Source organism: Arvicola amphibius, chromosome 14 (genome assembly GCF_903992535.2).
Source record: "Arvicola amphibius chromosome 14, mArvAmp1.2, whole genome shotgun sequence".
Lineage (NCBI taxonomy): Eukaryota > Metazoa > Chordata > Mammalia > Rodentia > Cricetidae > Arvicola > Arvicola amphibius.
Genome location: NC_052060.1, coordinates 25,490,532 through 25,516,450, shown reverse-complemented (window position 1 = coordinate 25,516,450; position 25,919 = coordinate 25,490,532). Strand labels below are relative to the sequence as shown.

The following is a 25,919-nucleotide window of genomic DNA, read 5'->3' as shown; positions in this document are numbered from 1 at the left end:
ACGAGAAGCTGAATCTCAGGGGTCTTGTGAGCCGTCTATGAAGCTGGCTACCAAGTGGACTTAAGGCAGTAAGATTAGATGCCAAGGAATACTTAGAAGGCTAATGTAATAATCCAGGTGAAAGATCTGAAAATCACTGTGGCTATGGAGTGGGATGAACTAGTTAAAACTATCCTGGGTGTAGTGTCAGGACATCTTATTAATTTATAGAGCACGAAGGCAGTAAGGGTTAAGAAGGAGTCACCAGTGATATTTAATGTGTCATTCTTATAGCTATCTTACTATACAAATATGTTTTACAAAATGTGACTGAAACTCATGTCCAGGTTGAAAATGCCACCCTCTCTGCTGCCTGGCCTTCATACTGTAGTAAACTCAGCTTGTCCTCAACCTGGCTGTCACTGTGTGCGTCACTATATTGAAAAATTCCAGTTATTTCTGCCTGTTTAATCTTCTGTCTTTGTTCACATTGCTATTCTTCTTTACTCAAGAATCACTCTATACTTAAATGTTTGAGAACACACTTCTAATTCTTTTTCTGTGTCCTTTTCTTTTCTTTAATCTAGATTCTAAAATGCCTGGTATCTGTGTATCTTTCAATCATTCAGCCAGCACTTATCACGGGCATACTTGGTGACCAGCACCTTTCTAGGCCTCCCTGGGAACACGATGGTGAGCCAGACACTGCCCCTGTTCCTTTGGTCTCATTAGTAGTTCCTCTTCCTTCTCATCTGTGAGAAAGACCACAAGTCCCTTAGGCACAGTTCTGAATTTGATGCCGAGTCAGACACTGCCCCTGTTCCTCTTGGTCCTTCAGGCACAGTTCCACTTCCACCTTTCTGTGAGATGCTGTGAGATCACAGGAGTGAATTCCGTGCTCTCCACCTCCTGCAGCTGCTTCCAAGAGAACTCTGTAGTTGACATTTAGAGACTACATAAGGTTGAAAGTGAGCAGTGGAGTCAGTTGTTAAGGGCAGTGAGATTTTTTTCTGACCTCTCTCCTTAGTGCATAGCCATCAGTAGAGCACATGTCACCCGCTGACTTATTGGGATCACCTGCAGAACTCTGCAGACCTACCTGTAGATGTCTGGACCTCCCTTAGTTATTCTGGTTCAACATGTCAAAACTAAATGTAAAATGAGCTCCAACGTGAATCTGGTGTCTAGCTAGATTAGAAGAATATCACGCTAGCAACCCTTACCTTTGTGCTGTTTTTTGTTTTGTTTAAACACGGTCTTCCAGATAAGCTCAAGCGGTAGTTTGAATGTTGGATAAAGATCACTGTGTCCATAGTGACTTTGCACTCTATTCCTAGAGGAGTCTTCATCTGTCTGTGGAAATCACCAGGCCACTGTGTATTTTAATAATGAAAACATTGATGGACAGGGCTGGGGTGACAGCCTAGTGGTTATGAGCACTTGCTGCTCTTGCAAGTTTAGATCCCAGATCCTACATTGGGTGACTCACAACTGACAGCCCCAGGGGATCTAAAGCCTGCTTCTGGACTTCTCAGGCACCCTCAGGCACAGGTACATGAGTGTACACACACACACACACACACACACACAAACACATTTTTAGAGCTATGATTGGAAAATAACCAGATTTAGGAATAGATCAATCAACAGATACATTAATGGATGTATTCTCTCTATCTCCTTTACTCTAATAGCTTTCTGATTCTATGAGAAATTTGGAACAAAGACCAGTAGTTTTTTTCCTGAAATTTTAATAAATCACATTCTATTCTTTAAGGAAGTATATTATTACTATCTTGCAAACAAGAGTTGTTAACATGTGACTTAATAAGTTTTCTTTTCTCTTTAGTGTTATTCCTCTTTTAAGAGAGTCTATTGGAATATTAATGCAAAGGACTCCTCGCTCACTGGAAAATACACTTCCCCAGTGCTATCAGAGGGTAAGTTTGCAAACCAATGGATTGCATGTTCTTTTCAAACTGTTCATCTTGTATAAATATGGGTAGCATGTGCATATAGTTTAATCATTCTTTCAAGACTGCATGGTGACCATGAATGTCATTCATATAAACCCAAGTAAACTCATGTCGAACTTTACTAAAGAAAATGTGCATACTGTCCTTGTCTACAAATTGAGTTATTAAAGATTACAGACTACCAGTAACTGACAAAATAAGTATATATTATAAGCATATAATTTTCTTAGTGATTGTCCTATTTCTGTGAGACCTGAGCTCTGGCTCTTTGAAGAGCAACAAGTGCTCTTAACTGCTGAAACCGACTCTCCCACCTTCTGGATGTTTGTTATGTTTTCTTTTGTTTTGTTTTTGTGGTGTGCACTATGTGCCAGATCCTCTCTAAGAGACTAGAGACAGATGGTGAACAGAGAAAGATATTGTGCTCTCATGCAGCTCACAGTGTGGTGGGCACACAAATGATAAGGGATGTTAATGGTAAGAAACTGTCAGTGATGTGATGTGGGATTCCCTTCTGTATGTTGTGAATACCATTGGTGAATAAAGAAACTGCCTTGGCCTGTTGGTAGGGCAGGGTAGAGCTAGGAGGGAAAACTAAACTGAATGCTGGGAAAAAGGAGGCGGAGTCAAGGAGAAGCCATGGAGTCTCTGCCAGAGACAGACATGCCAAAATCTTGCTGGTAGGCCACTAGCCTCGTGGTAAAATATAAAATACTGGAAATGGGTTAATACTAGATGTAAGAGCTAGCTAGCAATACACTTAAGTGATTGGCCAAGCAGTGATTTAAATAATATAGTTTCTGTGTGATTATCGGGAGTCTGGGCGGCCGGGAAAACAAACAAGCAGCTTTCTATGACAGTGATGCACACTGTGTGAAATGAGATGGGAATGTGGTAGATGTGGATGACTGCATCAGATTCAGCAAGGAAGCCATAGCCAGGGAAACCGAAACCCTGATGACCAGGAGTGTCAGGTCATATACAGATCCTTACGAAGACTGTTCCAGAATGCGCGCACACACACACTCAAAACCGCTAATGTGAGACAGCTATGGCTGGAACTAATTTAGCGTATTTGGAGACTGGCAAAACTGGTTTTGTGGCTGCAGCATGATAAATAAAGGGAAAAGTGATTGCAAGGTTGGAAAGAAGGCAAGGACCAGATGTTAGGAGGTCTTGGTCGCGCTAGAGGCTTAGACTCCACTCTCAGTGGAAAGATCTGGAGTGCTATGGCGCAGTGGGAATGTAATGAATTTCGTGCTTTAACAAGATTGTCCTATGTAGACAACATGTTTTTGGAAGAGCTGGCTGAGACTACTGTCATTGGCAGCAGGAGGGAGGCAAATCCACATTTGGAGTGTGTTTTTGGAGGAGCGTTGCATTAGTGAAGGGAAAGGGTGTTGTCTCACAGCTTGGTATATGGTAATGCTACTGTTGAGGCCGAGACTAGAGTGGGAAGTGTTTGAGAACAAGAAGTAAGTTTCTGTTTATTTTTAATTCCAAAGTAAGATTCTGTTTATAAGACATTAAGATTGAAATACTCAGCGGACATTTAGGGGGAATGACAGCTAAGTAGCACTGGCATCGTGGGCGCTGATTAGGACTGAAAAGATTTAAAGCGAGGCCGAGGAAGAAGCTCAGGGGTGGAGTGCTGTCTGGCGTGTGCAGGCCATGTCAGGTTCTCGGGGCGGGGACATGAGGACAGGAGGGTGTCTGAAGCATTAAGGCATGCAATGACCCCCGAAGAGGCTCTCTTGGCTCTGTTGTCACCTCCTGGTTCAGAGCACAAGTGGACGAGCCAGAAGAGGAATTAGGGGAGCTTCAGGATCAGAAGCATGGGGAATGCCATTTCACCTTTATGCTTCTTCTTAACTGGATTTCCCGTATTCGCAAAAACATGTCCATATTATATGGGTATTGAAAATTTTAACTTTAATTAAAGAAATGTCCCTCTGGCCTATTATCCTTTTCAAGGAACCTTTTCTAGATAGTGAATTCTCTCATTTCTAAGTGTGTGTTGATTTCTGTCCTTTCTTTCCTCCTCCTTCTCCCGTGGTCTACTGTGCCTTCTTTTTCTAACTCCATAACCCGAGTGTACTTAAACACATCTCCGATCACTGTGCTGAAGTTAGAACTTCCGCCTAGGTGCTCTCAGAGGTCTTGGCAGATTTAATAAGTATGCGCCCGTTCTCTTTCCCTAACCCATCTCGATGTCACCAGAGCATTGGTACTTCACAGGGTTTGTCCGAGCATCTGCTTGTTCTGATTTGCTGCTTAGGTGAATGTAGGCAGGAGGGCACTGTCTTGATCTTAATGCTGACATCTGCCCCATGTTTCAGGTGCAGCAGCTACAAGGAGTTTACAGCTTACAAGAACAGCACTTCTGGACGCTCTGTTCTGATGTTTACGTTGGGACCTTGAAGCTCTTAGTCGCCCCTGATGCTGACGCCAGGTGGATCTTAAGCCAAACACATAATATTTTTACTCAGGTATGACTTGTTACAAGTCTCTTTTGGGAGTTCTATATTTCTCTGTATCTGCTAGCTTTACAATCCTATATTTAACATATCAAATATTGAAGCTTCTAAAGTAAAAGAAGAGTAAACAGTGTTCTCCATTCTGAGTCAAAATTCAGAAGGTCTTTATTTCCTTAACAGTCTCTCTCCTTTCTTTTTTCCAGTGCTGGGTACTGGCCCAAGACCTTCTACTTTAGTTAGTATTGTTGACTAGAGTCTAGACATTTTTCTAAGCAGAATTACTTTCCTGTGATGTATGTGTCACTGGGTACCTAATTCTCTCTTCCTCTTTCTTCACATCTCCAGACATGAATATAATATGCAGTCTAGTTAAATTCAAGGCATTACATAAATTAGAGATTCTGCTTCCTGATGAGAGACACACATGCTTAGGTTCCTTATAAATGAATTACTGACACAGCTAATGTTAATTAGGATTTACATAATCCCAATCTTAGATGCAGTTAAGACTGCTATACTGAGGGCTGGTTCCACTTGTTTAGAATTTTAACAGCTTCCTGAGCAGACACAGTATATAAATGTGTCTCATCTCTGTAATGTGTATCACCATGGCTTTCATAATGAAGCCTTGAGGCCCATGCAGTATATCTGAATACTGGCTCCACGTTTCAGCTCATACTGGCTCTGTGTTTTAGGGACAAAAGGAGAGCAGCATGGTAGTAACCTTGTGCCTACTGCCCCCTCCAGACCAAGGTCCCCCTCTCCTTTACCCTGTGTCTTCTGCCAGGGCAGCTTCCATCCTCGCAGCAGGGCTCCGGTGGGCTTCTAGGACACCCTGCACACTCATGACTTGGTCAATGAGTCACTGTCTTCCCTGTGAAAAGGAATGCAGTTTCTAGTGTGCGAACCATGCTCACAGCAGCTGCCTGCTGGGTCCTGAAGCTGTAACCACAGCAGCAAAGGGAGATTTCCAGAGCCTTAAACTTGGCCTTTGGAAATGGCTGCATTTGAATGTTCCCTCAGCTGCCTCTTCTGTTTCAGAAACTACATTTGGGCTTTGAATATTTAAAGCCATTTTATCAGCTAAAGTCCTGACTAGTTGATTTCATTCCTTGTAGCTGCCAGGGATTCCCTTTGAGGCTTGATGTGAAGCTATTCAAAGCCCTTCCCCACTCCACCCCAGAGTAGTAGGGGTCACATCTCTAAAGTAACTCTTATTCCTACACTGAGTAGTTTTAAAGTTTTTATTTCATTTTTTTAATTCTCCCATACCAAAATAGCATATTTAAATAATTTATTTTCTTTGTGTTTATGCAGAAGGTGTGTCCTTGTAGCATGAGTAAATGTCAAATTTCATTTCACGATAGGCAGATTTTTAGATGACTTTGTATCTTAAGTTACATCTTCCTCATATCTCTCACTTATCAAAATGAACCCAGGTTACTGCCTTCTTGAGGGGGACACATCACCAAACACACTGAGATGCCTCAGCAGGGAAGGGACCTGATCGCACATGATCCGAAGAGAGAGTTAACTCCCCCAGCCTCCACAAGCACCCCCACACAAAATAAGTAGAAGTAAAAGTAAATAAAATCCCTTTCTTAAACTCACCCTGAAACTTTCTCTTGTAGAAAGGGTCTAGTTTTGGTTCTAAAACAGGAGAAAGAACTTCCTTCTGAGTTTCCTGTGTATTTGGTGTCTTTCTTAGAGCAGACCCTGAGTAAAAACGTAAGGAATGGGCTTTAAAGATTTTTTTTTTTTTATGAAAACTTATATTGAGGTGACTTTAAATGTAAAGAAGCAGAAATCAGAGAATTGTTTCTATTTCATTACCCGATCTATATCTGTGGTGATCTGGGCATTGCCCTTTTTAATACTGGTTTCTTCTGAGCTGCTAAAGAATGGGCTTGCTTTGCAGGTGTGTGGTGTAGGGAAGGGAGGTGCTGGAAGTCCCGGGTGCTCAGACTCCTTCGGGAATAGTAGGTAGTGTAATCCAGTCTAGCAGAGTCTTCTTCAATATCCATCTAACTAATTTTTGAAATTAATTACCAGTTGATAACTGGAGAGATAGAAAGTTTGGTTTTGTGTTTACTTAGAAGCAGACAGAAGAGGAACTCTGGATGAGAAGCAGTTCAGTGGCTTATGGCTTTTGTTTAAACTGGCAAAGATCACTTGTTAATCTTAATGGTATACTTCACAGTTATAACTGCAGCCTTAATAGACTTTGTTTTGCTAGAAATAATGTTGGAAGAAAAAAGTCTTAAGTATGTTCAAAGAAAGATCTAGAATATCCTTGAGGTCCATTATCCTCATCTATTCCTCAAAGCACAAAAGACAGCCAACGTACTACAAGTTTTCTCCTGGCAGAACCCCTACTCAGTTTCCCAGCTTGCTGTCCCTGCTTATGCCGGTTTAATCCTGAGCCCTCAGCATCCTGAGCCCCCAGCATCCTGAGCCCCCAGCTTCCTGAGTCCCCCAGCTTCCTGCTTCTGCCTTTTGTGCTCTGTTCTCTAACCTCAAAATAGAAGTGAACAGTTATATCCAGGAAGGCCTTCTCCAAGCACAAGTCAGAGCCCCTAAGTTACAGAAATCGTCTGCCTCCTCCAGTCTCCTGTGTTTATAATCCCTCCCTTCTCTGGCCAGTAGCATCATTCAGGCTTGTACTCTGCTTGAGTGAGACACACAAAAGAAGGGGCATCTTCCCTTGTCTAAGTGGGTTTCGGGTTTTCCACCCTTTCCACCTGCTTTTTCCCCCCTTTTTGTAATGGGCTTTAATGTTTATTGAGTATTGGCTTTGTTTGCCTGCTCTACAGACTTTTTCTTAGCCATTCTTCTCATCTTTCTTTATCACATGTACCTAAAATTCAGGAGCTGCATAGACAGCTCGGATCTTATATGTTTTTCATCAAACCATAAGGTATATATGTTTGGTGACTGACAGTGACTGAGAGGTTACTAGGTGTCAGTTACAGTGATAGGAATTAATGTATTCATCACCACAGGACAGTTTACAGGAAAAGAAACCAGATCTGTTTTCTTTCTTTTTATTTATTTATTTTTTTGTGTGTATGTGTTTTGTGATGTTAAGTGAGCACTGAACTATATCCCTAATTCTTGGTTCTTCTCACTGTGTCATTAAGTATGCCAGGCTGGCCCAGAACTTGCTCCATAGCTAGGGCAGCTTCAAAGTTGTAGTCTTCCTGCCCCTGCCTCTGTTTCAAGAGCTCTGGGATAACAGGTGTGTAATAATATAACCAGTTACATTGTTATTCTTGACTTACAATTTAGTCGTATTTATTTACAATTCATTAATTCTGTAGTATCTCTCATGGAAAAGTAAAATAGTTTTGCATGACTTCATTTTACATTTTTTTAAAAAATTTTGTATTAGTGCTTGTTTTGTCTGCATGTGTGTGTCTATGCATCTTGTCTGTGCTTAGTGTCAGCAGAGGCCAGAAGAGGGCATCAGATCCTCTGGGACTGGAGTTACAGAGGGTTGTGAGCCACCATGTGGGCACTAGAAGAACCTGGGTCCTCTGGAAGAGTAGGCAATGCTCTTAACCCCTAGGCCATTTCCCTAGTCCCCCTTTTGCATTTTGAAGGGATAAAGATTAGCATGTTCAGTCAAAAACTCAAGAAAAAAAATGTGTTTATGACTTTGGTCCATAGAGAATACAAGTAAAACACAATTTTTACAGTCGTATTCCTGTTTGTTTTCCTGACTTTAACGTCTTCCTTGGAGCTATCTCAAGCCTGTACATAGCACCAGGCCAGCTTTTGGGGTGGAAACAGGGGCAGTGGACTTAGAGGGTTAAATTGACTAGTTGTCTTCCCCATTAGAGAAGGTGCAGAAGATAGCCATGTCTTCCTGTGGCTAAGCTCTAGATCTCTTTGTCTCAGGCACTAGGGCACTTGCCCAAAGACTCTTGGAAATTTGGCTTTCTCTTTACATTGAAGGAAATTGAAGTGAACATGGGGACCTGGAGAACCAAGCTGCCCATCCCAGTGGGACAGGCGGCTGCAGCAAATGACTTCTTTATCTTTGCAGTTGGACTGAGCTTTTGTGGAAAGCTGTGATCCCCTCAGGGGACTGATATCAGTTTGAGTAATTAACTCATGATTATGCAAAGATAATTTATCTAGCCCCTTTGTTTTTCTCTTCCCTTTTCATCGCCTTGGGCTACTCATTTCTTATTACTGTCTTCCCCACGTTAAGACTGGGGTAATGGGAATGGCAGGCAATAAAAAAGGAGCCCAACTGTTTTGCCCATTTTACTTTCATTAGCAATTTTGTTTAAAAAGAAAAGATATTAAACAATATGTTTGGGCAACATTTTTACTTTCTATTAAGATTACACATATAAGAATTTTGCAAAATAGTTTCTCAGTCATCTGAGAGCCATCTGGATTGAGTTAATCAACTCATATACTTGCAGTAAATCAGAATAATTTATAATAACAGCCTTTGTAGCAAGTGAAATTTTTTTTCTCATACATTCACACATGATCCTGGCAACAGTGTGTACTATAGGGTAGCGGGTTTATTAACTACTTGTTAAATATTAGATGTGTGTGTAAGACTCTCGCAAATGAGTAGCGCTGATTTTATCAACACTGAGCCCTCTGGTTTCACAGTGTGGCGGACTGGGCTTCAGTTTTCATTTGTAGGTAAAGACCATCAAAACACCACGTTCTTCCTACCAGCCCGTTAGCCAAAGAGAGGTTGAACAAGTGCATTCTCTGTCAGTTACGTACCAAGAGTTTTAGTTGGTCATGGGAAGGCTTTTGGGGGGAGGCAAATGGCATATTTTGTGTGCTGACAACCTAGGAGCTGTGTAGCTTTTTATTCAACTAGAACAAGTCCTGAAGCTAGCTCATGTATTCATTGGTATTGCACACAACCCTTCCACCTGAGTTCCAGAAAAAACAAGCCATAATAGAAATTACTGTTTTGAGGAGCTAGTGATTACAATTCTAAGGTCACTTTAATACTTCTTTATCTGCTACTGAGGCATCTTGTTTCTTTCTTTTTTCCCCACTTCTATTTAAAAGTAGTTTTTGATTAAAAGAAAGAAATTAATAGGATGTTAGTTCTTTCAGTAATATTTATTAACCTCTTGCTTTGTGTCAGATATTACAAAGGTTCTGGGAGTCTGGAATGCAAAAGAAGACACATCTGTTTCTCTTGGAGAGATTACAATATAGTGGGAGAACAGAAATAACAAACACACTGAATAAGTGATCTTTATGATCTTACATGACAGTGCAGGTGTGTCCAGAGTGTAGGGTCTCAAGCTGACCTGACCAAGGGATAGGTATTTGGGTGAGAGTGCAGGGAGACTGGGGGTGTCTGAAGTGTCTGCCTCTTCTTCAGCAAGCCTTGTTTTTCCTCTCTGGCTTTACATCTGACGACTGATGTCTTCTCCTGTCATTCCCTCTTCTTCTTCTTGGTCCTGATAGAATATAAACTCTGTGAAGACAAGGCTGTTTTGTTATGTTCTTTCCTCTTTTTGTATTCCTGGGTGAGAGGCTACGCAAGAGTAAATACTCGTTGGTTTAAAAAGTGAATGCATTTTATAAGGGTTGTGAGGTCAGACCTCACTGACATCTGGGTAGGGGTATGATGAGAACATCTTGTGTAGCATGTCTTTCTCTGTACTACTAGCTCCCAAATAAGGACACCGAGACTTATTATTAATTATGAAAGCTTGGCCTTAGCTTAGGCTTGTCCCGTGAGCTTTTAAAACTTAAATTAACTCATTTATTTTAATCTATGTTTTGTTGTGTGGCATCCTTTCATACTTTTCATGCTGTTTTCCCTGAGTCTGGCTTGCAATCCTGACTGTCTTCCTCTCTGAATGCTGTCTGTCCCCAGAACTTCCACTTTAGCCTCTTCCTGTCTAGCCATTGGCCATTCAGCTCTTTAGTAAGCCAACCACAGTGACACGTCTTCACACAGTGTAAAGGAATATTGTGCAGCAGTTGTGTGGCTGTCTTACCGAGTGTAGTTCACAGGAGGGCTATATAGCTAAGGGGTGTAAACAGACGAGGAGGAGTAAACAGTGAGCTCAAAGGGCAAGTCAAGAGCCATGTTCATGGCAGCGTGGTGGCCATTGGAAGGACTAAGGGAGATAGGCTGTTGGATGGTTGGATACATGGATGCTTGTCATTATAGTTACTACTCTGAGAATAAACAGAAATGGAAAAGCCAGGCAAGTGTGGTTAAGGGTAAGTTCAAAGTGATGGAGATGATGGGCAGTGGGCCAGTTCTGGGGTTGGATAATATTTTGGGCAGGAAGCCACCAAGTTTTGCCAGTAGGTCCCATATTGGATGTGAGAAATGGAAAGATCTTTTGAAGGAGCAGTATTGAGGGTATGTCACCAGGTTTGATGGGAAGAAAGAGAGTACATTGATCCTGTGCTGCCTCTTAAATACCACCAATAAAGTGTCAAGTTCCAGTGAAAGTTAGAGATGCAAGCTTCAGTCTAGACATATAAACAAGGAGGTGTGAACACATACAACGTTGACTCACAGTCTGACTGTAAGACGAGACCATTAGAGAACAAGTGTATATTCCAAGGACTAAGCCTTTGGCTATGTCCGTGCTTATTGCTCAGTGATAGAAAAAACGGTGACAGGGACTGACAGTTTGGCAAGTGATTGGCCAGTGAATATGCTCTGGCAGTGTCACAGGGAGACTGATAATGTGTATTATTCCTGATAATGAGGACTGAGAACTGAGTATGGAATGGTATGAGCAGTTTGGAAGTTGCCTGACAGTTTTAGAAAATGGTGAGATGTAAAATCAGGGCTGAAGTGGCTGCAAAAGCAAAGGAATTAGAGACTGTGACTGTGGGCATGTTTGGGAATTTTGATTATCCACAAGGGCAGGGATTGAGACTATCCAGGCAGGAAGGGGTACTGGGTTAAGTTTTGTTTTTTTTTTTAGGTAGAAGAATTATAGTGTGTTTGACACTAATAGAAATGGCCCAGCTGAGAAATAAAGTTGATAATATTAGAAGAAATAGGGGGCATTTAGAGTGCAGTGTTCTTGAATAGCAAGTTCATATCCCAAACTGAAGGAATTAGACTGTAAAATAAGTAACCATTTGCTGGTTGTTATTATTAAATAAATGAATATGTCATCATGGGAAGATTTTGTGGTCAGCTGGTTTTAATGGTGGCTAATAATTGAGCACTATCGTGTCCTCTAACGGTGATGGCAAATGCATAACTCCATCTAATAGCAAGTGAACAGGGTATGTGATTAATAGCATAGAACTCTTTTTTTGTAGTGGTTTGACAACTTCACAATGAAAATAGATTGTTTCTTAGAAGGAGAAGACAAAAATAATTCAGAGTGTTTCTTAGAAGCAGGAGACAAAAATCATTCCATTTTCAAAGACAAATGAGGTGTTGTTTGCTTTCCTGCCACTTTTCTAGAATGTTCATCTATTATAGGTTTTAGAGGTTTGGTATTCTAATTTTTCGCTCTATTTTTCAGGCTGGAGTGAGGCAGCTTTATGTACAGATTGACTTTGCAGCGATGTAGTCAATGAAAAGAAATTGTTTGAGGACCAAACTTTTCCAGTACTGTACAGTCCAAAGCATTGTACTTCCCAGTGCTCGAAAGGAGAAACGTCATCACTACAGCTCGGAAGCACCAAGCAGTGCAGGTAGAGCCAGGTGTGCTCGGGGATCACAGCCGGATCTGCACAGACTGTGGCCTTGTGTGCTCTTCCCGCCAAGCCATTCTGATTACCAAGGTTTCTGGGTTTGTTCTAGGGTGTTGGGTTGTCTTTTTTTAAAATTTTTTCCTGGGGGTTCTTGCTGATCACCTTCAGCCCATCCTATCATCAGACCCAGCTAGTGAGAAATTCAGACCGTGGGCTGCCAATCTTCTGAATGTCTTCACTAAAGCTGCTGGAAACCACTGCTTTTATTCCCACAAAACCAGTGTTGTTTTTACAAAAAAAGTCAGTTTTCTATGTGATGTCACAGTTGTTGACGTTCTTCAGTGTAATCATATGTTTGTAAAATTGTTTGTACCTTGCAAACTTATGAACCAAACCATATTGGGTTTTCAAAGTGCCTTTGTATCCAAAAATATATTTGCCAGCATAGAAATGTAAATGTACCATCAAAGGTCATATGTATGTTTTTTTAAATGGATATTCTGTAATTTGTACAAAATAAGACTTGGTAGTAACATATATAATTGTCTTTTGTGTATCTCCAGCGTAGGTTTAAGTATATTAAATTTGTCTTATGAGAAAGAACATTATTTTACTTTATAAAAAAATTCAATGATCAGATTAAGATACTTTGTAGACTATTTTCAAAAGTGCAAATACATTAGAAAAACTCATTTAGACTGAAAAATCTGCTCCATTACGGAGTCTGTAAAACCTTCACCTGTCCATGCTAAATCTTCCAGTAGCTCCCCTTGTCATTTCAATAGATCCTGTTAATGATGGGAAAAAGCACCACAGAGTTGGCAGAAATAACTGTGACAGTGACATTTTACATCTTTATATTCTTTCCAGGTGCCAAGTAGTCCATTTTCTTTTCTTGGTTTTGTTTGCACAAATACAAGTTTCTTTCAGGAATTCTAGGACAGCATTTGATTGAGTGTGAGCTGCTATCCAGATATATACAGATATATACAGATATATACAGATGTGGGGATGTAGAATTCTTTCTAAAATGGGTGTCTTTCAAATAGTTGATTTTCTAGGTCTTGGGTGTGTGAAAAATAAAGTTGTGATGGGCATGACACACGCCTTTAATCCCAGTACTCCGGAGGCAGAGGTGGGCGAATCTCCGAGCTCTAGGGCAGTCTGGTCTCCAGGACAGCCAGGGCTCTGTAGAGAGACCCTGTCTTAAGTTATAAATAAACTGCAATTGGAGGTGCCAGGTACTTAATACTCAAGTGTTCTTGGTGTTTTCTGAAGAGATGCTGTTTGGGTGAACATTTTCTCACTATGCTTCATTTATCTCTACAAATATCCCCTTTGTTTTAAATAAGTTGATATTGTTAGCAAAATTTTAAAAACCTTGAAAAACAAAAATTAAGAGTGTAGATCAGTGACATGCTTTATCAGTAAGGTGGCAGGATTTACTGGTGATGTCTGCCCGAGTTCTTGAGTACCTTTTGTCCTACTTCTGATCTATACTTTATGAGCTGTTCTATATTAGGAGCGCTATACCATCTCAACTGCACACCACCCTATGTCTGTGGTGCCCTTTTTGTAAATCGAGTGCTGATTTCAAACGCTCTTTGTTCTAAAGCTAAGACTCCCTGCAGTAGATTGTGTTTGGTTGAAACAGATGTGGTCTTTCAGGAGGGAACGTACCAGTGGGAACATCTGGTCCTCGGCTGCTTTTTCATTTCTTTTCTGAGTACGTGAGTCCGACAGACCCGGGGATAGTCTGTGGGTTGGGGCATGCTGCTGGACATGACAGGTCTAGACAATGGCACAGATCAGATGGAAGCCTCACACTGCACTCTTGGAGTCTGCTTTGCTGGTCATAAGGTTTGCCAGATCTGCTTTTTCCACTGGGTTCTTTATTCCAAGTCTGTGTCATTCTGTTTAACGAGACCCTCAGTTCACCCATCCATGAATGTTGCTTTTTCCTTTGATGAGGCATAGAATATGCTTGATGTGAAACTGATTTTGCACTTTGTTCCAAGAGCTTGCCAGCTCCTAACTTTTAGCAGGTTGGCATTTACATTTTTGCTTAATTAAATGTTGGCATACCCATGTGTACAAAAAAAAATGTGAACAGAAACAACTTTGCACAGAAGGAAAGCTTGTCTTTTAGTGTTCTTGATGCAGACATATTCTTACCAGTGGTTCCACTAAGAAATACTACCTTATTATGGTAATAAAATCAATTCAGAAGACTCCTACCATTAAGCTAATATTCTTTTTAAAAAAGCCAATCTGAGTGTAAATTTGCCAGTCTATGAATAACCAAAGTTTTTTCTCTGAATAGCAAACCCATTTGTTCAGGAAAAGTTTACCTTACCAGACAAGCATCATTAACTAGGTCAATCAAGTAATTCATTGTATTACTTGATGAAGAACTTGACCGAAGCTCAGTGTCCTCATATTGAAAGTTTCCCTGCGCATATGACATTTGAGAAGTTTCCCTTCTCAATGACAGTATCTAGTTATGTGTACGCTGGTGTTCCTCTACTGTCATGCACCCCTCTGGTAGTGGAGGCACAATATCATGCCAACAATGTCATTGTGATTTCCCTTTATCTAGGTTCTTCAAAGCCTACACATAATGTACTGGTAACCAAAATACTGTGACTTTTGTGTACCTCTCTAGAGCAGCCAAATCAGTAACCTGCAACGGAGCTGATCAGAACTCTCGTGTTTCTACAGACAGTAACGTGGGAGCCACCCTGGTGTAGAACGCTGGGATTTAAGAGTAGTGTATTACTTACTGTAGACTTTGACACCTAAGCAGAGACTGTGCTGGCAACAGTCTGGTTCTACCTCTCATTTTCAGATGAGAAGCCTGAGGTCCAGAAAAGCTGTCATTTCCTTAAGATTACAGGGATAAGTGGTGGCGAAGTCAGCGCTCAAATGCGATTATCCGATGCCAAGTCAGTTCTTTACGCTGTACTGTGCTGCTTCCTGTGCGTCATTGCCTTTCTGTAAATGTGACTAAGCATGGCTTGTGAATAAAGAGCTCCGACCTCTAGCCTTGGTACACGAAGGCACTTTATAAATGGAATGTCGTCTCAGTTTTAATCCGTAATTGTGAAGTTTAGATTATTTCCATAGCATTTGTTGCAGAATAAATTATAATAACTATGTTTTATTTTTTCAAAACCAGCTCTTGACTTGGAAAATGATGTGAGTGAATTTTTATTAATTCCCCAAGGCTCAGTCCAGTTCAGTGCTGGCTTCTTTTCCTATTTTTGCTTGTATACTGCAAACTGGTTCCTTCAAGGTGCCGGCTGATGGGAGGTCATGTCATTTCAGCCCTGCCTGCCATGTTCTTTTTCAGTCACTGGAGAGTGTTTTTACTTTAAAAAAAATTCTCAGAACTGTGAAAATGGGGGGCAGTAAATGTATGGAACACATCTTTTACTTCAGCCAGGTAAAGTTCTGGAATCTTAATCAAAACTGCAAATATTAGGCCACTCTTCATAAATATACCACCTTGGCTAAGTTAAGGTCTTTTGTTTGTTTGTTTGTTTTTCTACGGAGTCACCATTGTTGAAACACATTATTTTCTAATTCTCTGAAGAACATTCATTAAACATTCTCTGAAAGACTCTCAAGATACGTTTTACAGAGGCTGCCTTAATGATTCAGATCTCTACCGCGGAGTCAAGACAAACAGTGAAAACTGTGTACCAAGGATAGTGTTTGCAGAAATATAGCAGAGAGGGTAACTCTCTTTAAAGGCACCTGGGCAGGGCTTTCTCGATGAGGTAATCTTTGGTTTATATTTAGCCGTTTCCTAACCGCAGGTAACACAGAAAACAAGGTAGATAACCTCTGCTAAATATTTCTGTATCCAGGTACTTGGTGGCTTTTGTGTTCTCACATTTAATCCCCACCTTTTTTAAAAGAGAATTTTGCATGATTTTTATGATTGACGGCATCTTAAAATCTAGTCCATGATTTTCATAGCATGAGGAAGAGTCCTTATCTGGGGAGAATCTGGGCATAGCAGCAACTTGAGTCTCTTCTGATGGCTGTTTTTATAAGACCCAAGAAGTTGTAGCATATCTGTGTAGACTCCTGGAAGATCAGTGAATACCCGAGGTGCCGTTGCTATGGGAACATTTACAAACTGCCTCCAGCCTGTTTCTTCCTGTGCTCTGTATATTTGCTTCATAACTTGGCCTCAGGTACATAACCATGCTGGGGAAAATGGCGCCAGAACTCCTTAAGTCCATTTAAAAAGCAATTAGGAGAAAGCTGCATTGGAAGTCACGGCGAAGCTGTTCACTGACATCCTCTGTGCATAGTGCCTACCCTCAAGAACATCACTGGGGAGTTGTCTGCCAGAAAGCACAGATCAGTTTTCAGAGGATTAAGTAGTATCTGACTTACACACTGCATTTTACACAAGCCTTTTCAATATAAAAAGTCTGTTTCATAAATAGAAGCCTGTACCTCTACCACAGCTTTGAATACGAATTTGTAATTTTGTCCGTGATGTTGGGGGAAAAAAAAAAGTCTTGTATATCCTTTCTACTTCAACTCAGTGGGTTTATGCTTACAGGCTCATGAAATATTTAGTTACCAGTGACTCTTGGCAGACTGTAGCAGACACAAACTAGGGACAGGAGGAAGCTGAGACTCACTGCAGGAAACATCCCAGGAGTTCCTGTATTTTTGTACAGCCTGGATTTCTGTTCATTCTGTCCATTTCTTCCCAGAAGGCCTGTGAGTTACTCAATCTTAGTTTTCTACTTTCCATGTTGTTGGGGATTTGGCAGAACCAAGACTGTGCTGTGGCCATCTGGGCTGCACAGCCTTGCTAAGGACTGTGTCACCTCCCATGGTTTGGTGGAGAATTGCCATATTGCCATATCTTTTAAGGACTGTCTACTGCCCCCAAATAGTTTGTCATCCAAAACTTTTTCAGCGATATCTCTTGGAGGTGTTTTTAATAAAAATACCACGTGTATTAAATAATTTAAATGTCCCTAGAATACACTTAAATTTTTGTCTTATTTCTCTTCAAAAATTTTTTTTGGGTATATTTTCTCCCCTAATTTGGAAACATCTCATCTTCATATATTCTGAATGTGCCCACACTCCACCTTCCTGCTCTTGATGGTTTTAAACATGGCCAGTTCTGGATTTGGAGTTGATCCCTTTGGGAAAGATGGTAGCATCAAACCATTCTAACAGTGTTTACATACAAGGCTGGGTAGGAGTGTCACAGATGAGCAACCTGACAGGTGTGAAAATGCCACGGTGAGCGAGGAGGGCTTGCCCAAGTGCCCTACCACGGAGCCACGAAGTCACTTTCCTGTTGTCTACATGCGCACATTCACGTATTTTGTTTAACCGCGATGTATTTTAAAATGATCATAAGCATTGGTGTTGGAAATTGTTTTTAATTAAATTTCTGTTTAAAAGTCTTCCCGAGTCATGTCTCTGAGTCGAATGGAGCAGAAAGAACGCTTGCAGAATCTACAGGGCCCTGATGCTAAGGTGCTGACCCAGAGCCTCTTCCTGTAGCTGGAACACCTGATGCTAAGGTGCTGACCCAGAGCCTCTTCCTGTAGCTGGAACACCTGATGCTAAGGTGCTGACCCAGAGCCTCTTCCTGCACACTCTTCCTGTAGCTGGAACTCCATCCTAGCAGTGTTTTCCTGACTTCCACCAGCTTCAGTCTTTCCCACCTCACTCTCTGAATGACCTCATCTCACATGAAGCTGACCTAGCCTGCATCCCCCTTCAAAAGCTTTCTTGTCAGCAGCAATTCCTTTGTAAAATATTTTTTTTTGCCAGGTGTGGTGGTGTACACCTTTATTCTCAGTTCCCAGAAGGAGGCAAAAACAGGAGGATCTCCTTGAGGTTGAGGCCAGTCCAATCTACAGAGTGAGTTCCAGGGTAGTTGGGGCTACAAATTAAGACCCTGTCTCTAAATATTTTTAAAATGAAAAAAACAAAAAAAGTTCCAGAAAAATCTTATACCATCTTGTCAAAGAGATTCTACTTGCTTTGGTTTTTCCTTAGAAATGATCATTATTATTTTGTTTTAAACTCTTAATCTACATTTATGTTTAGATTTTTGGGGGGAGGTGTACATTCCTGGTATATAATGTTGACAAGCTTACCTATCACTCAACACAACTTCCTATAAGCTTTTTTCTTTTTGGATTTTGTTTTTTGTTTGTTTGTTTTTTCTTTTTGAGAAGGTGGCTGTCCTGGAACTCACTATTTTGAGGCTGGCCTCAAACTCACATGAATCCAGCTACCTCTGCCTCCTGAATGCACCAGGCCCAGCTAAAAGTTTATGTATTTTGTGCATACAAGTACTTTGTCTACACACCAGAAGGAGGCACTGGACACCACTATAGATGGTTGTAAGCTACAAGGTGGTTGTTGGGATTTTAACTCAGGACCGCTAAAAGAGTTGAGCAGCTGGCCAGCACTCTTGACCACTAAGCCATCTCTCCAAACCCTTTGGAAACTCTTAAATGCTTGTTTTCTTCCTTATTTGGTCATATTCCTCAGTGAAGCAATAAGCAATCTTTGCATCTAGACTGGAGACACAACAGAGATGGAGAAGCAGATACATCAATAGATGTGAACAGAATGGTGGCAATTAAGTAGTTTGCATTCTATTTCAAAGAAAAAAAAGAAAATTAACAGCACTTTGGCGGTTCATTTAAACATTGTCTGTTTCTGTAACCCTATCTCCGAGGTTTGAAAAATCCACCACTGGGGCTGGAGAGATGGTTCAATGGCTAAGAACACTAGATGTAACACTGGATGTTCTTTTAAAGAATCCATGTTCAATTCCCCATACCCAAGCATAACAGCTTACAACCATATATAACAGTAGTCCCAGGATATCTCATGCCCTCTCCTGGCCTCCCATGGGTACTGCATGCATGTGGTACACATGCATACAAGAAAACAACCAGATACATTAAGACCTTTCATCCCAGCTGAGGCAGGCGGATCTCTGTGAGTTGGAGGCCAGACTGGTCTACAAGAGCTAGTTCCAGGACAGCCAGGGCTGTTAAACAGAGAAATCCTGTCTCTAAAAACAACAACAAAAACAACAAAAACAAAAACAAAAAACAAAAAAAAAACCCCGAAACCTTTTTTTTTAGAAGTCTACCATGAAACTCATGCTTGGCTGTGTTACCAGCATTTAAATAGACAGTTCAACTATATTTGCTAGGTTCTGAAAACCAAAAGGAGCCTGATGAGGTATTATTAGAATGCATACAGTTCAGCACAGAAGGCAATCAAAATTTATTGGGAAAAAAAAGAAAAAGAAAAAAACCTGGAGAGATGGCTCAGTGGCTAAGAGGTTTGCTGAACAAGCATGACGTCATGAGTTCAGATCCCAGCATCACTGGGATTTACTGACCACCAACCAGCTTCAAGTTGAGTGAGAAACTCTCTCAAAGGAATAAGCCAGAGACCCAGTGTTCTCTTCTGGCTTCCACATGTGTGCATATACCTTTTATATACACATACATACAGATACCCAACACACATAAAAATGTGCTTTTAGTGAGAGATTTAAATCTTTTAAAATAGTACTGTAGGAATTACTAAGTTCAACCTTATTTCTTTTTGTAGGTCAGCTACTGCTAAACTTAAAAGATTAAAAATTAGACAATACAAAGCTAAAGACATTCCAAACAGTAGTTCCTGAATTTGGCAAGGAAGTCTCTTTAAAGTATAACACTTTATAAACAGACTCATATTTCCATGTAAGCATAGGTATCGTTTCATAGCAATTATAATTTTGCCATCTTTTAACTTTTAGAAATGTGATCATCTAAGATTACAAGTACAATAGAGACTACCTGGTAGCCTTTCCCTGTCCTCACCCTAGGCACTGAGTTAGCTCATCATGTTTTAACGTTACAGGAATTCTGTACGTCATGCTACTTCCCCTCGAGTAGTAATTGGTATAGAGGTTATATTGGCTTAGGCAGGCTCCAGAAGGTAAAGTTAGCACATCTCTAGTCCTGACAGCTTAAGGAGACTTGTTGGAGGCTGTCCTGTGGAGACAGCCAGCAGCTACGGAAACCAACAGAGGCTTCAGCTTGCGGAGGGGACAGATGTTCTGATTGGAAAAGTTATGGCTTCAAAAAGACAGAGCAAATTTCTCTTTCTCTTCCACAGGGGCAAGGATGAAGTCCCACTTGGGAAAGTACAAAATAAAGGTTCCTGGCCAGAAGATGAATTTGGAGCCCGGAGAACTGGTGTAGGGGAAAGACTGAGGGACACAGAAGCCCAGGAGAATCTTAGAATTAACTTAATGAACCCCAAAGATCACTTTCAAATCATTAATGCTTTGATGTTGATCCCATCCAGCAAACCAAAAAGCCCTATAAGTTCCCACACTGAGCAGGACAAACTACACAGGGTTGACCTGTGTCTCTGACCAGTGTACGGACAAGACAGTCTAGCAGTCACACTCGGCCCTGCACCACGTTGCTTGCTTCTGAGAACAGAAAGGCCGACTTCACTGTAGAATTTTATAAGACTTGGGATCTCATGTATGATATTCGGAATGTCCAAGTTAAATTCCAGGTGAGTTGACCAAACAGCGCAGCATCAACACTGGAGTAACCTAATAAAGACCTTGAAGTAGCCACTATAAAAAGCACAATCATACAATCAAAAATAATCTTCCAACAGAGGCTAATGTAAGAAATTGGGGATTAGAGCTGGGGAGATGGCTCAGTGGCTAAGAGCTCCTGTTCTTGCAAAGGACCCAGGACTGGTTCCCGTGTGATGGCGTTACAATGTCTTGTTAACTCTAGTTTCAGGAGATCCAATATTTGTTTTTTCTGTCCAGTGGTCTCCTGCATATACACGGCGCACATAAACTCACATTGTCGTACACATAAACTTACATTCACATAAAATAATTAATCTTTAAAAATGGACATTTAGGACATAACCAAAATTTTAAGGCACACAAGATGAACTCAGTAGCAGTACAGAAGAAGAAAGAGTCAATAACCTTGAAGATAGGTCAGGGAATATCACTCACTCAGAGCACACAAAACATTTAAGAATGAAACAACAGGAATAGAACAGAGCTCAGAGACTTGTGGGTCAAAAACTGTCTGCTGTTGTTATCAGATTTATCAGAGAGCAAACAAAGAGGCTAACACATTTAGTGCAAAAAAATATTTGGAGAATGGCTGTATGCCTCCCATATTTGATGACATAAGCCTATAGATTCAAGATGATTACATCCCAAATGGGATAAAGCTCAAAATGTTCACACTGTACGGAGGGCTTTCCATCAAAATCTCACAGGCATCACCGTGAGTACCGATAAGGTTATACTATCACATACGTAAAACAGCAGAGCTAGAAAACAAATAACGTTGAAGAGAACATAAAGTAAACACTACCTCTTGAGACTTGACACAAACGGAAGAAATCAGAGGGTGTGCCACTGTGCTGCCTGTCTCAACCAAGGCCAGCAGGCGCGCAGAAATTGGTTTAAGTTGCGCTTTACTAGAGAATCCGTGATCTGAGGTGGCAGCAAATAAACAATGTTTAAATGAACCACCTTACAGCTTGTCTTCAGCTCTCAGTGTGTGGGGGAGACAGAACCAATCACTCCACAGCTGTCTTGCAGCAGACAAGCAACAAGTACTACCATGCAGTACCGTGAGAGAGCAAACCAGAAGTGCCAGTTTGGAAGTTATTCTAGCAGAGCGAAGGAAGTCGCTCCTGTCACCGCTGGCATATGCAATGTAAGGGGAAGAGGTTTACTTTGGGTTAGGTATACAGTCCATCATGGTGTGGGTGGCACTGTGGCAGAACCAGCTCCTTGCCCGCAGCAGCATGAGGATGGTTACTTCTTGGTGGACTGGGGAGAAAGGAAAATGCTGGCCCTTTTCCCCTTGGTGTTGGATCCTGAACTCAAGTCTATGGGATGGTACTGCCCATATTTAGGATAGAGCTTCCTCACTGGACCTTCTGGAAATACCCTCTCAGACACACCCAAAAGTGTGCCTCACTAATATTTTAGGCATTTGTTTGCTTAATTTTTGCTTTTCAAGACAGGGTTTCTCTGTATAACAACCCTAGCTGTCCTGGATCTAGCTCTTGTAGACCAGGCTGGCCTTGAACTCACAGAGATTCACCTGCCTCTGCCTCCCAAGAGCTGGGATTAAAGGTGTGTGCCCCCACCGCCTGACTATTCTAGGCATCTCTTAATGCAACCAGGCTGGTAATCAAAATCAAATACCACAAGCAATTAAAATGTATTTTTTTTTCAGAATTTCATGTATGTGGACAATGTATTTGATCACTTTTGACTCCCACTATCCACCTTCAACTCCTTGTGAATATTCCCACATCCCCTTTCCAACTCATCATTTTCAAAAACAACTCAGACACAGTCCAATTTGTGCTGCTCATATACACGTGGGTGTGTCATTCCTATTGGAGTACGGGCAACCCACCAGGAATACACTCCTAGTGGCCCATAACTATCAATAGCTCTTAAGCTAGGGTTGCGGCTCGTGTGCCCCTCCCCCATCCATGTTGGAAGATCAACTGGCTTGATCTTGTGCAAACAATCACAGCCACCACAAATTCATGGGTGCAATCGTCATGTTCAAAACAGTTTCATTCTGGTTGTTTCCCATCTCTGGCTCTTAGAATCTCTCATGTTCCCTCTTTCTCTATGTTCCCTGAGCCCTGGTGAGGAGGAGGTGTAACATAGATGTCCCATTTATGGCTGAGTACTCCACATATGCTTGTCTTTGCCTTTGACCAGTACTGAATCCCTATATTAAGGAACGAAGAGTCACACTTGTCTATGGGTGTAGAAATAACTGTTTCCATGGCAATTTGATACTGTGACCATTTAGCAAAATGACAGTAATAGCTTCACCCATGGAGTATATGTGTTTCTCAGCCTCGAGGTCTAAGCGCAGATTTACAGGATAAGAATTTCTTCCTGTGGAGCAGGCCTAAATCCAGAAAGTCGTTGTTTATCTGTGTAACATTTATGCCACTATTGCACCCAGAAACATACCTTGCTGGGCTAGTCAACAGGCACTTTCTTATAAAAGGTACCAGAAATCCCATTCATGGGTGTCTATTCTAGAACCATACAAAAGCCTGCATGTAAATGCTTTAGCAATTCTCATTATTACTAAAAAGTAGCATGTGGAACTCAAATATCTTTTAGATGATCAGTGGATGAACAAACTGCAGGCTCTCCATACAAGTGAACTGGTGAAAAGGAATACACTCGTGATTCCTGGAACAGTGTGTGTGAATCTCAAGAACGCCATGCTTATGGAACCCCTCCCCCCCCTTCTTAAAAAGACAAAACGATTGAAAAGGAACAGACCACTGGCTTCACAGAATTACTGACATGGTAGAAGGGTAAATGGGCAGAGGAAAGGAACTGAAGAAACTGTTATGTCTCAAGACTATAAGTGTTTCAGTCACTGTTTCATAATTTTGATACATTTAAAACTAATTAGGGTGGAATAACATAGAAAAATACTTGCCTAGCAGATACACGGTCATGAATCAAATCTTCTGCCCTAGCACTGCAGAATCAAAAGTTAATTGAGACCAAACACCATGACATCATAACCCATTAAAGAGTTAAAAACTACTAAGTAAACTCCAAATGTATATACCTTTCTAGTATCTCCATTTTAACGTTGGGATTTCAGGACAGTAGTCTGCAACACAAATCCTCTCTTCATACTGGTGAGAAGAGTTTTCATTTTATGATTTCATTTATATTGAGGTTAATTACATACAGGTTTGCCAGGTTGAGCAATAATAAATAAACCTAAATTTTAATTTCAAACTACATTTGGTGAGCCCCAATCCTCCTTGTTAGCTTTTCCAACTAATTTTGGTTTTTATCAGTTTTAACTGACAGGTGTGGGTTTTCTACTTATTTTGCTTATAATTCATTGAGCATGTGGGATCAATGTACTGCCCAATCTATTTCCTAAATTTGAGGAGAGTTTGGCCGTCATTTCCATTTTTTTAAAACTGCCCTGTTTCTCTTCTGTAGCACGGTTAATAAAAACCCAGAGACAGATATTGGGGTTCAACCTGAAGACGAGAAAAGCAAAACATCCAGCCCCTGGCTTGTGCCTCCACCTCAGTCTGCAATGGCGATCCTGCCTCCAGGAATCTCAGAACTGTCTCCTCCCGTCTTATATGCCTCTCTAGCACTGGGATTCAAGGCGTGCACCACTAACCACCCAGTTTCTAAGGCAAACAAGTGTAACTACTGGAATTAAAAGTGTGTGTGACCACTGCCTGATCTGTAAGGCTGACCAGTGGGGCTCTTTTACTTCCTGATCTCAGGCAAGCTTTACTTATTAAAATATAAATTAAATATCACTACACGCTTCTTTTTTTTTTTTTTTTTTTGAGAATCTACTTACATGCTTTTCAAAACTGCTTGATATTGGAGCTGGTGAGATGGCTCAGCAGGAAAAAGTGCTTGCTGTCAAACCTAACAACCTGAGTTCATTGGCTATAACCCACTTCCACAGTCATCTTGTCTCCAAGCAAGCATTGGCACACTCGTGTGTGTGTGTGTGTATTCGTGTGTGCATGCATGCAGTCTCTTTTCTTCATATGAAGTGTAGAAATTTTAGAAACCACTTGATATAGCCCCCATATTATGATTCTGATGATCTTTCCCCTTCAGTCTTCTTCCTTAGTACGGACAATGTCTCTTCCTCTGTACTTTGCCCAATTTGGTTCTTCCTTTTTGCTTTCCTTCTCTTGGATGACAGTACTCATTACATGCACCTTTGTTTCTCACCCATATCCAGTTCCAAAGTGCCCGTCTTTTATATCTACTAATTCTAAAGTCTAGACTATGCTGACCTCTTAACCCAGCATTCCTCTTTTCTAATCATAAAGCCATGCCTCATGTTGTGAACGATAGCCATTATTGATATTACACTATTTTTTTCACCATATTCTGAACCATCTTAAGCTTTGTTCTAACAGGCATTAAACTGCTTTTTAGTCACCTTTATCGCATATAGGCTTAACTTCACATTATATGGAATGCTTTGTCCTTAGTTTAGTCCCAAGCCTGGTCTTTACTAGTACATGGCCATTCTGGGCTTCTGATAAGAAAGTCTGCATATTTATCACACCCTTCTAACTTGTCAGAATTCAAACCTGAAGCTGTCTTCTCTAAGAGCAATGTCTGTTTTATTGGGGGGGAGGGAGAGCTTGGCCTGGCTTTTCACCTGGATCCTTGGATCTTCCTATACATACAAACAATAAGGAGTGAGCTGAGAATTTAGGACACACTGATCATTTACTATAGAGCATCTGAATTTGTTTCGGTTTCTAGCTCCCTTTGGAGCCCACAGTTCCACCGACTAACCATCTCATGCCAGTCCAACACTATCTTTGCTGAACTGAAGTCTGGGAATGCCTCGGCAGGAAAAGGCACACAGGCAGAATTCTTAGCCTGCTCTGTGACGCCCAGTATCGCTCAACAACCATGTGCTGTAACAGAACTGGAGGGTGTGAGCTATTCAACTACGAAACCCAGACAATTAGTTTAACATCTCTGAAGAAAACAAGATAGAACTAACATAAGGTACCCTGCACCTAGCACTAGGCTTACAGCTGTCCACGGCCACACTGGGCTTTGCATGTGAGTGTTGGGGATTCTAGCTCTCCATGTTTACACAGAAGCACTTTACCAACTAGGGTGTGTTCTGAGTTCCCAACAGCTACTTTTTTATAAAGGAGATTATAAAAC

The 25,919-nt window shown here is 41.1% G+C and overlaps 2 protein-coding genes across 2 annotated transcripts in view; one reads left to right on the top strand and one right to left on the bottom strand.

Annotated features, from left to right (window-relative positions):
* Positions 1-17,559, top strand: part of Slc30a7 (solute carrier family 30 member 7) — a 68,033-nt gene extending 50,474 nt beyond the window's left edge. Inside the window, exons 9-11 of the mRNA XM_038310827.1 lie at positions 1,829-1,919; positions 4,295-4,444; positions 11,938-17,559. Coding sequence (XP_038166755.1) covers positions 1,829-1,919; positions 4,295-4,444; positions 11,938-11,985 — 289 coding nt within the window. The 3' untranslated portion in view covers positions 11,986-17,559. The remainder of the gene's footprint in view (positions 1-1,828; positions 1,920-4,294; positions 4,445-11,937) is intronic.
* Positions 9,520-25,919, bottom strand: part of Dph5 (diphthamide biosynthesis 5) — a 40,082-nt gene continuing 23,682 nt past the window's right edge. Inside the window, exon 8 of the mRNA XM_038310829.1 lies at positions 9,520-9,902. Coding sequence (XP_038166757.1) covers positions 9,832-9,902 — 71 coding nt within the window. The 3' untranslated portion in view covers positions 9,520-9,831. The remainder of the gene's footprint in view (positions 9,903-25,919) is intronic.